Raw genomic sequence first — 10,928 nt, 5'->3', positions numbered from 1 at the left:
GTTGACCAGCTACTGTTTCTTGATTTTCACCAGGGGAAAAAACCAACAAACGGATGCCCTTCATTCAGCAGTAGCAGCAGGGGAGCAATGGTTGCTACTGAATTATGATGGGTTTCTTGTCTTAACCTATATGCTTGAAAGATACGGTTTCATTTAGTCTACCTATATCATGTTCTATCAGAACACCAGATTCACAGGCAAGCTTCGGATGAGCCAAAGAACTGGACTGATTGCCCTCACCAACTCTAATCACTAGGCTGTGATTAACTTAGCTCTCTAGCCAACAAGTAATTTGTTCTTTGGCATGAGTGAGAGGGAAACACAGAAGAGGAGTGGGTAAAAACAGTTGATAATAGATGGTTTGCATCCATCTAAAACGTGGGGAGAGAAAGATAGCTGTCCCAGGAGAACTGAAGCTGAGCTTTCCCATCACATGTAAAGATTCATATCAAAATCTGAACAAGGTATGTCAGGTGGCTCAATTGTAAACTCCTGGACTGTGAGTTTCACAGACTCATAGGCTGGCCAGTGGCCACTCTATTATCTGGGCTTCAGCAAATTGAGATAATAGCTGTCATCCAAGAACATTTGGGATTAAGAAAACCCAAAAAACAAAAACAAACTACATCGTGCTTTAAAATAAAGCTCTAATTTTAAACACAGCATGTAACTGTTGTTTCTGAGTTTAAATATTAAGTAACACATGTTGTTAATGATTAAAACAATAGTGATTGATTTCAGGGGCTCAGTGAACATGTAATGTGTCCTTACTTGAAATATCTTGTTAAAGGAGCACTCTACCTCATGCCCCAGGAGGAACATTAGGTAACTATTTAATGAAGTTTTAATTTTGTGTTGTTATTTTTATTAATTGTAATTTTAACTATGTTGGAAGCTGGAGGTGTATTTTCAGTCATCCTTTCGTCGTGGTGTTATTGCCCTGCCCTATTTAATCAGAGGTTCTTAGAGGAGGTAGTGGGCCTGAGAATGATTTAAAATTTTTTAAAAAGTGGATGTTTACTAAAATTACAATAAAATAAATCATTTTCAAATTAAAAGGGTGCATAGAGATTATTTGGCCCAATCCTTTCATTCTGCAGATGAGAAAACTGAGACCTATAGGAATGAAAGGACTTGCCTAAAACCATACAGTTTGTTTCTGTTATGTGATGCATTATTGGGCTAAAAGACCACATCAGGCCTGGAAAAGATGGCAGGATGCTATAGGCCTGCTCTGAGAGTTGTTTCTCTGATCTCAAGCGTACACTTCTCACCCTTTGTAATCTGTGTTCCACACAGGAAGTAGTTCCTGTTTTCTAAATATTGAAGGTGTGTAAATGTAAAGCTTTTATAGATGAGCTGCCCTGGGCCAATATTTGTTTAAGTAAAGAGCTAAATGCTTTGCTGAGACAGTGAAGTGTAACGTCCATTCCAGAAAAAGAAATCCAGGACAAGAAATGCTCAGTCCTCCAGTACTCCCTAGCTACCTGGAGCTCAGGGCTGTGAGCCTCAACCTCGCCCTGCAGCATTAGCTAAAGACTCCAGAGCAGAGGCTGTGATTTACTTCAGGGCTTTGGGCAAGTCCCTTTAACCTGGCTGTCCTTCCCCTTCCTTGTTTGTAAAACAGAGATAAAGCTGATATGATAGCTCCCTCACAGCTCCATCAGAGGCAGTGTGTGAAATTAGTTCCTGTTTGGGAAGGTTTAAAAGCCACCACATTCCACCTCCCTGCTAATATGATTACTAGCACTTTTTTGTATGAAAGGGCTAATTCCTCACCCCCCCTTCCTTTAAAAACAAACCAAAGGGCATCTTTTCTTGGCTCCCTGTGGCCTAAAAGGTTGTTACTTCTGTGGTTACTTCCTTGGAAGGTCAGATTGCTGAGGTTAAGGATTCTTAGGTACACCACAAACAAACAAAATTAACAACAATAACAACAACAAGAAAAATAACTGCTGTGACAGTTCTTAAGAGGCCTTCTGAACTATAAGCAGACATTTCTAACTGTATAAATGTGACCCCAGCCTATCTGCAAGCCATCTCTCTCCTCAAAAAGGTTAGGCCTGGGGGGAGGAGGGAAGCCAGTTTATTAGGGTTGTCTTTCTGAGGGTCATCACCAAGGTTTTCTACGAGCAATTAAAAAATATTTTGGATGGAAAGTCACTTTTTAATAACCCAAGAAGTATCTCTTTCAGGTACACAGCTCTGTGCACAGCCTGTTTCTCAACGTTTGGAAGTCCTTTAACAGTTTATGGAAGGCCACCCTTTAAACCAATCCAAGAGCTCCTTTCTCCATAACCTGATTTTAGAGGTGTTTCATTATCTCTAATTACTCGGGGTAAATGGTGATTACTCAGTGTTTTAATCATCAGTTTGGGCAGCAGTTACTCTAAACTCAGGGAAGCCCAGACTCCCATGGGTATTTTTGGAAGGTACGGAGACTAGTCGGTGCATGCTTTCTAGTACCTCTGCACGTGGTCCCCAGGTAAGCCCCGGCCACTTCCCAGAGCTGGAGGCAGCGGCGTCCCAGCCCCGGCAGCAGCTGCGGGCTCGGGCGCTGCCCGCGCTTCCGGGACCCAGGCCTGCGAGGCGAGGCCCGGCGGCTGGATGGGAGGATGTGGGCGGGGCTCCCATCCCCAGCAGAGGAGGAGGGAAGAAGGGAGGGGCTGCCGGGGAAGAGGAGGAGGAAGGAAAGAAAGAAAGAGAGGGAGGGAAAAAGGGGGAAGAAGATGCGAGAGGGCAGAGGAGGAGGGAGGGAGGGAACGAGCGCGGAGCCCGGCCCGGAAGCTAGGTGAGTTCGGCATCTGAGCCGAGGGCCGGGAGCCGGAGACGCCGCTGCTGCTCGGGCTGAGTATCTCGCCTCGCTCCCTGATGGGATTCCCGTCCGAGCCGTCTCGAGCTTGCAGCGCCCCAGTCCCCGGCCCTCGCCCAGGTTCACTGCAGCCGTTCAGAGGTCCCCAGGAGCTGCTGCCGGCGAGCCCGCTACTGCAGGGACCTATGGTGAGCAAGGCTACCTGGCGAGGGGCGCCAGGTACAGGGGCCGAGGCGCATCTTTGGGGGAAGAAGCTGGGGGACTCAGGCCGTGGCCGAGGCAAAAGGTGGCCTAGTTTTTTTTTTTTTTTTTTTTTTTTCTCTCCCAGCAGTGGTGGTGGAGGTGGGGATGCTGGCCCCGAAAGACACTTCCATGTCTGTGCTCAACCCAGGCCACCTTTTCCATCCGGTGACCCCGGGCGACTTACACCTTTACAAGCAGGGCAGGAGAGGCGGGAAGAAGAGAAGCCCTTGGTAGGAGGTCGTTAGGAAAGACTGTGGGGTCTTGAGCAGAACGCGTTGCCCGTAGGCTTGCGGTTGCGATCCCTGACGGAAAGGTCCGGGAAAGGAAGGAGAGAACCGGCTCTGTGGTCCGGAGAGAGTGAGGGGGCTGAGGGACCGCGAGGTGGGTAGAGGACACCTATGCGGAGCTGGTTCTGCAGTAGGCAGCGCAGTCTTCCTGTCCTCTGGAGCGCGCGCCGCCCGAGGGGCTTCGTGGAGGAGAGTGTCACCCGACCTGGCCCCCAGCTGGCTGGGCGCCCCCGAGAGCTTGCGAACTTCAGCTGTAGAACGCCTCGTCTCCACGAATATTTTCGTGGGCATGCGGCACCCAAGCAGCCTCCCCTCTATCATTTCACGGTGTCGGGTGCGTGGGGACGATCCCAGGATGCCAGGGGCTCCTGGGACGCGTCTTTCTGCGGTGTCGTGTCCTACGGGGAATCGCTGGCCCTACGCACGGTGGACCCGCGGCCCTTCCTGGCCCTGCTGGCCCGGAACCGGAGAGGATTCGCGGGTCCCCGGCCCCTGCAGCCCTTCCCTGCGGGAGTTGGACCCAGGGCCTCGGACACTTGCCTTGGTGGACTGTTTGCTAGGATCGCGTTATGTGAGTTCAAGGCTTTGTGAGGCGTTAAAACTCCCAAAGACACATACTTGGTAAACTGAGGCAACCTCTAAGCAAACTTCGGCGTTGGGGGGAAGACTTGGGCAGGGAAGTGAAGTACAACGCCAAGAGTTGCATACCCCCCACCCCCCACCCCCCACCTCGGAGAAAAAGCTTTGGAGATGAAAGTTCTTTGGGGCTTTTATCTTTTTAATTAAAAAATTTGGGAAGAACAACGTGATTAGAGACGAATCCTAGTGAACCCTTAACTGAAACACCACTCCTTCTTCCCCCATCCGCTCGGTTTTAGCGCAGCAGGCGCTCCCGCCGCCGCCCTGGGAGATTCCTAGGGGTCGAGGATTGTCCGGGGATCCCGGGCGCCCGCCCCTTCCAATGTCCTTTCGCCCCGCGGTCACCGGCCCGTCTCCGTCTGCTTTTCCTACTGCTGGAGCTCCCCTCACGGGGTTTTTTCAGGGCCCCTGGTTTCTCAGAAAAAGAAAAAGAAACATTTGCTCTCCCCAGCCCTTTCACAGTCCGTACCAGCGCTGGCGTGGGACCCGGGAAGGCGAAATCCGCTCAAAAATCTGCGCGACTCTCGCCGGGTGCGGAAGGTCGGGCAGGGGCCCCCGCAGTCTCCCCACCCCAAACCGCGGGACCTAGCGGCGTCCGGCAGCCACGGCTGCTGGGGAGAGGGGCTGAGCTACTCGATCCTTTACTCCTCTTCTTGAAAGGCTTCCCGCAAGTGCCCCCAAGAAGAAAACGAAATTTGTGGGGGAGATTGTTTGCCGGCAACTCGAGACCTGAAGCTTCGAAGCGACCCAAGGCAGGAACAGGGAACAGACTCAGGAAAGGGACACCGTATGGCGTGGGCTTTGGGGCGGGAGTCGTGCAGGTCCAGCCCCTGGGGGCGACCCGGCGCCCCGGCCCCGGCTGAACACAGAATTGCGCCAGGTCAGGTTTTCGAACAGACCTTTGCGCTGAGCAGCACACGCGCGCGGCATCCTCGGATAGAATCAGGACATCCCAGTAATTGCTTGAGTTCTGGGGTAGTAAAATTCTTCAAGGAATATTTGCTGCGACTCTGCAGCTGGTGCAAAAGACGGAGGGGGTTGGGGAAGGAAGTGGCGGGGGGAGGAGTGTAGTGGTTTAAAAAATAAGCGGCGGGGGGTTGGGGGGAGGACGCGAGAAGAGGGGAGACGCAGACCCAGAGGTCGAACGCAGGCCGAAAGCTGTTCACGGTTTTCTAGACTCCTGGGAACGTGGTGGGATTTCCTTTCTGCTCCGGGTCAGGAGTTGTAAAACGTCGGCGACATTAAGACCTGAAAAACGTGATGCACCCTTTCTGCGGCGACGCCTCTTCTGAATCTGCCCTCCACCTTGAATGGCCCCGCCGACCGGTTTCTTTGGGGATCTGCTTTGCTCAGGAGAGACACAGCGGCCGACACGGTGCCGGGATTCTCCGTAATGAAACCGGAGAAATTACGCTAGCAGCCGCTCCCTCTCACTTTCCCACACCGATCACCCCCTAACACCCCCGTGGCCCCGACCCCTTGCGTGACGAGTCAGCAGCTTTTGGCTGGGAGCGAAATCGACTGCCCTGCGGGTCTGAGCACTCGCTGGCGTTCGTCACGGGGTAACTGGCTGTTTTTGGAAGCAGTATTTGGCCTCGCGGAGACCCTGGGAAGGAAGTGGCCGGGTGCGTGTATGTGTTTCCGTGTGCAGGGTCCCTCAGCGCTTTCCTTTTTAAATGCCTCTTGGGGTGAGGCATCGGGCAGCTAAGACTCCACCGCCCCCGCTCCCGACCCCACTAGAGCCTGGTTTGAGCGGCAAGGCGCAGCGCCCGCAGTGCGCCCCAGATGCCCGGCTTCAGGCCGCTGGCGTGAGGGACCGTGCCGACGCACCGCGCGCCGCAGGTAGAGGCAAGAACCGGGTTCTCCGCGCGCTGCGCCACAGCCCGAGATGCGCGCCAGCGTCCGGACACCGGCTGAGGGCTCCGCCGAGCGCGCCGCCGGGAGCTCCTCCCGGACCGCTGAGGCTTGGGCGGCGGGCGCAGAGGTTGGCCTCGCCTGGAGGGGGCGGGACCGAGCGGAAGGGGGGCGGGGGGGCGTGGAGAAGGGGAGGGCGCGCGGGCCCTTTGGCCGCCCGCCCCGGGGAGGGCGGGCTCTTCTACGCAGGGCGGGGCCTCCGTGTTCACGTGACTCAAAGGGGCTGGAAGAAAAACAGAGCCTGTCTGCGCCGGAGTCTCATTATATTCAAATATTCATTTTAGGAGCCATTCCGTAGAGCCATCCCGAGCAACGCACTGCTGCAGCTGCTCTGAGCCTTTCCAGCAAGTTTGTTCAAGATTGGCTGTCAAGAATCATGGACTGTTATTATATGCCTTGTTTTCTGTCAGTGAGTAGACACCTCTTCCTTCCCCCTTCCCGGGAATTCACTCTGCCCTCCCCACCCCTGCTCGCCGTCTGTCCCTCCCGTCGGACCTCCCTTTGCCCTCACACTCCGCTCTCTGGCAGGGCTGTCGCTCCCTTCCTGGTCTGGCAACTGGGCGCTCGAAGCGATTTCTTTTAAAGCGCTGCCTGCTCCCACTCGCCCTCTCTGATCGGGTGCATTGCAAGAAAGGGGTGCGCGAGGGGGCTTAAGAGATGAAAGGTCCGCAACCAGGGATGCACCTTGAGGGCTAACCACTACCCTTCCCCTGCCCCACTTTCCTGGGATGCGCCCAGTGCCCCCGTGGTACGTTCCCAGCCTCTTGTCAAAACTCAAAGAAGTCGCCCCGGAACCGTCCCCCACCCTTTCCCTGGGAGTGAGCGAGCGGGCTCGATCAGACGCTTTTTGCTGAGCATTTCAAACTCATTGGACACAATAAAATAAACCATCAAGCCACCCGGTCAGCCCCCAGACCACCTTCTCAGTCTCTGGACACTACCGCCCTGTATCTTCGCCCTGCCCCTGCTTTTCTGCTTTCCTTCCCTCCCGCTCCGAACCAGCTGGAAGTTGTGGAAGTTGGGCTCAGAGGGCGGAGGAAGCGGGGAGGGGGAGAGGCTGAAGGTCTAAAGTGGAGAGCGATGGCATTTTAATTCTCCCTTTCCCACCCTTTTTTTGCCCCCTCAATGTTAACTGTTTATCCTTGAAGAAGCCACGCTGAGATCATGGCTCAGATAGCAGTTGGGACAAAAAAAGATTAACAGGATGGAGGCTATCTGATTTGGGGTTATTTGACTGTAAACAAGTTAGACCAAGTAATTACAGGGCAATTCTTACTTTCAGGCCGGGCATGGCTGCAGCTGGTGGTGGGGGGGCGGTGTGTGAGAGAGAAGACACAAACTTGATCTTTCTGACCTGTTTTACATCTTCACCTTCCACATCTAGTCCTATACACACATGCAGAGACCTCTCTGTTTCTCTCTATTTATTGGTGTTTGTTTATTCTTTAACCTTCCACCCCCTCCCCCTCCCCAGAGACACCATGATTCCTGGTAACCGAATGCTGATGGTCGTTTTATTATGCCAAGTCCTGCTAGGAGGCGCGAGCCATGCTAGTTTGATACCTGAGACGGGGAAGAAAAAAGTCGCCGAGATTCAGGGACACGCGGGAGGACGCCGCTCAGGGCAGAGCCATGAGCTCCTGCGGGACTTCGAGGCGACACTTCTCCAGATGTTCGGGCTGCGCCGCCGCCCGCAGCCTAGCAAGAGCGCCGTCATCCCGGATTACATGCGGGATCTTTACCGGCTGCAGTCTGGGGAGGAGGAAGAGGAAGAGCAGATCCACAGCACCGGTCTGGAGTACCCTGAGCGCCCGGCCAGCCGGGCCAACACTGTGAGGAGCTTCCACCACGAAGGTCAGTCGCTGCCCCCATCTGGGCGGAGGAGGGTTGTAGAGCTGGCTGGAGGGGTAGTGGAAGCTCTGGGGAAGAAGAGTTCGGGTTACATCAAAGCTCCAATCCAGGAGGCTACGGAACAGAGCTGCCCACCTCCAAGAATTTCCAGAGCTGCTGCTGAACTTATTTCTTGGAGACAGAAGGGGAGGGTTTGGGGGGATGGGGAATGACACCACTCAGACATGGGCGAGCCCCAGTGGTGTGTTTTTGCTATATCAAAGCCTTTTCTGCTGGGTTTTCTGCCGGTGTTTTTCAAAGCACCTACTGAATTTAATATTACAGCTGTGTGTTTGTCAGGTTTATTCAATAGGGGCCTTGTAATCCGATCTGAATGTTTCCTAGCGGATGTTTCTTTTCCAAAGTAAATCTGAGTTATTAATCCACCAGCATCATTACTGTGTTGGAATTTATTTTCCCCTCTGTAACATGATCAACAAGGCATGCTCTGTGTTTCCAAGATCGCTGGGGAAATGTTTAGTAACATACTCAAAAGTGGAAGAGGGAGAGGGTGGTTGTGTGCATGTTTCCTCCTGCCTCTGTTATGCTGGCCCCTCTTTTTCTTTACAACCACTTGTAAAAAAAACCTGTGTACACAAAGCCAAGAGGGGGTTTTAAAAGGGGAGTCTGATGGTGGTGGAGTGAGGAAGTTGACACATGGAAATTATTAGACATATAAAGGAGGTTGGGAGATACTTTCTGTCTTTGGTGCTTAACAAATGCTAGCTAAGTTTTGCTGTTTGCTAGCTGCCCCACTATCTGCTCCTTCAAATTAGAAGGTACCCTTATTTCCCTCATTAAGCTTCCACTATATGAGCAGAATTCACCACTCATTGACTTTTCCATCTCTCAAAAATTTCATGTGCTTTTTCTTTTCCCTTTTCTTCCTATATATGCCTAGAACATCTGGAGAACATCCCAGGGACTAGCGAAAACTCTGCTTTTCGTTTCCTCTTTAACCTCAGCAGCATCCCAGAGAACGAGGTGATCTCCTCAGCAGAGCTTCGGCTCTTCCGGGAGCAGGTGGACCAGGGCCCTGATTGGGAGCAGGGCTTCCACCGTATAAACATTTATGAGGTTATGAAGCCCCCGGCAGAAATGGTGCCTGGGCACCTCATCACACGACTACTGGACACCAGACTGGTCCACCACAATGTGACACGGTGGGAAACTTTTGATGTGAGCCCGGCGGTCCTTCGGTGGACCCGGGAGAAGCAGCCGAACTATGGGCTGGCCATTGAGGTGACTCACCTCCATCAGACACGGACCCACCAGGGCCAACATGTCAGGATTAGCCGATCGTTACCTCAAGGGCGTGGGAATTGGGCCCAGCTCCGGCCCCTCCTGGTCACCTTTGGCCATGATGGCCGGGGCCATTCCTTGACCCGACGCCGGAGGGCCAAGCGTAGCCCTAAGCATCACCCACAGCGGGCCCGGAAGAAGAATAAGAACTGCCGGCGTCACTCGCTCTATGTGGACTTCAGTGATGTGGGTTGGAATGACTGGATTGTGGCCCCGCCAGGCTACCAGGCCTTCTACTGCCACGGGGACTGCCCCTTTCCACTGGCTGACCACCTCAACTCAACCAACCACGCCATCGTGCAGACCCTGGTCAACTCTGTCAATTCCAGTATCCCCAAAGCCTGTTGCGTGCCCACTGAACTTAGCGCCATCTCCATGCTATACCTGGATGAATATGACAAGGTGGTACTGAAAAATTATCAGGAGATGGTAGTAGAAGGGTGTGGGTGCCGCTGAGATCAGGCAGTCCTTAAGGATAGACAGACAGACAGACAGACACACACACACACACACACACATTCCCATTCACTCACCCACACACTACACAGACTGCTTCCTTATAGCTGGACTTTTATCTTTTAAAAAAAAAAAAAGGAAAAAACCTAAACATTCACCTTGACCTTATTTATGACTTTACGTGCAAATGTTTTGACCATATTGATCATATATTTTGACAAAATATATTTATAACTACATATTAAAAGAAAAAAATAAAATGAGTCATTATTTTAAAGGTAAACTATGGCCTTTTTCTCCTTAATCCTTTTTCTTTTTCTTTTGCCCTATCTCTTTTGAATGAGGTGTTTTTTTCTGTTGAGGTGGAGCTGGGGACAGGATAGAAATCAGAGGGTGGTAACTGGAGGTGGTTAAGTTGTGGGGACAGGAAGTAAAGTGATGGCAGAGAGAGATGGTAATTGCCACGATGAATTGTTTTCCATTTCTATTTAATATTAACAAGGACTCAGCATCCTGTCCCATCTGGATGACACATGCCTTGGAGAAACAGTGGGATGAAAGGAGTAGGTCAGATTAAAGACTCAGTTTGGGGCTCCTTCAACATCATCTTCTGTTTTTGCTCACCTGTTAGAGGTGTGTCACAGCTGAGTGTGATGCAGAAGTCTTTGGGAAAATGATTCCCATGTCTGCTTTCATGATACCCTAGGATTTTTCCAGTTATTACAGGTACCAAAGTTGTATTTTCAAACCAAAACTAATTCACACATTCACATGTTAATGTGTGTGTGTGTATATGCATGTTTTGTTTTGTTTTCCAAACAGGAATTGTTGGTTTTTTGACCTTTTATTTATTTATTTATTTATTTGGAGAAGTGGGTTTTACCCAATAAAACAAATAATGTGCCTTACCTTCAAAAAGTTTGGTGAGCACTATTTTAACATAGCACATGGTAAAATTCTCCAGTGTTTCCTGACTTTTTTCCTTGTTCCCTATTCCCCAAATGAAGACCTTTATCAAGTTCAGAATCCCAACAGATTGGGCTGAGAGGGGGTTGCCAATGGGATCAGATACTGAGGGGTCAGAAGTTCTGCGGGCCCTGTGAGAGTGTTCCACCGTTGTATAGACTCTCTGAGTCAAGTGCTAACCCTCCTCTTCTCTTGGTGTCCCCCCTTCCCTGGAGCTGGGCGGAAAGTGATACACCTGGTAGATCCAATATTCTGAGCCAGAGTTACTTCAAGGAGAAAGCTCAATTTTTGGCCAAAGGAAAAAAAAAAAGGATAACGGTAATGTGCTCGGGGGAGTTCCCTCAGTTAAGGTCTGCCAGTAGGCAGAGAAATGGCTTTCTGGAATGATCTGGGTGTAGGAGTTAGAAGGACCAAAGGAG

General features: G+C 51.7%; 1 protein-coding gene across 4 annotated transcripts; it reads left to right on the top strand.

Annotated features, from left to right (window-relative positions):
• Window positions 1-2,729: 2,729 nt before the first annotated feature.
• On the top strand, window positions 2,730-9,770 carry BMP4 (bone morphogenetic protein 4). Of its 4 annotated transcripts, none has more exons than XM_063090390.1 (4): window positions 2,730-2,791; window positions 6,180-6,304; window positions 7,423-7,749; window positions 8,687-9,770. In XM_063090390.1, the coding sequence occupies exons 1-4, from the start codon at window positions 2,730-2,732 to the stop codon at window positions 9,541-9,543; spliced, it is 1,371 nt and encodes a 456-aa protein (XP_062946460.1). In that variant the 3' UTR covers window positions 9,544-9,770. The 4 variants fall into 4 exon arrangements, with proteins under 4 accessions (XP_062946460.1, XP_062946462.1, XP_062946463.1 ...); XM_063090392.1 differs by lacking the exon at window positions 2,730-2,791 and adding an exon at window positions 2,873-3,000; XM_063090393.1 differs by lacking the exon at window positions 2,730-2,791 and adding an exon at window positions 3,263-3,285.
• The last annotated feature ends 1,158 nt before the right edge of the window (window positions 9,771-10,928 follow it).

Source organism: Cynocephalus volans, chromosome 3, assembly GCF_027409185.1.
Source record: "Cynocephalus volans isolate mCynVol1 chromosome 3, mCynVol1.pri, whole genome shotgun sequence".
Lineage (NCBI taxonomy): Eukaryota > Metazoa > Chordata > Mammalia > Dermoptera > Cynocephalidae > Cynocephalus > Cynocephalus volans.
This window is presented reverse-complemented; position numbering and strand designations above follow the sequence as displayed.

Bases quoted from the DNA above. Each gene is read 5' to 3' on its own strand.
- BMP4 (XM_063090390.1), top strand. From the start codon at position 2,730: ATGCGAGAGGGCAGAGGAGGAGGGAGGGAGGGAACGAGCGCGGAGCCC. The intron at 6,305-7,422 runs GTGAGTAGACAC...TATTATGCCAAG, and splicing joins ATATGCCTTGTTTTCTGTCA to TCCTGCTAGGAGGCGCGAGC. The intron at 7,750-8,686 runs GTCAGTCGCTGC...ATATATGCCTAG, and splicing joins GAGGAGCTTCCACCACGAAG to AACATCTGGAGAACATCCCA.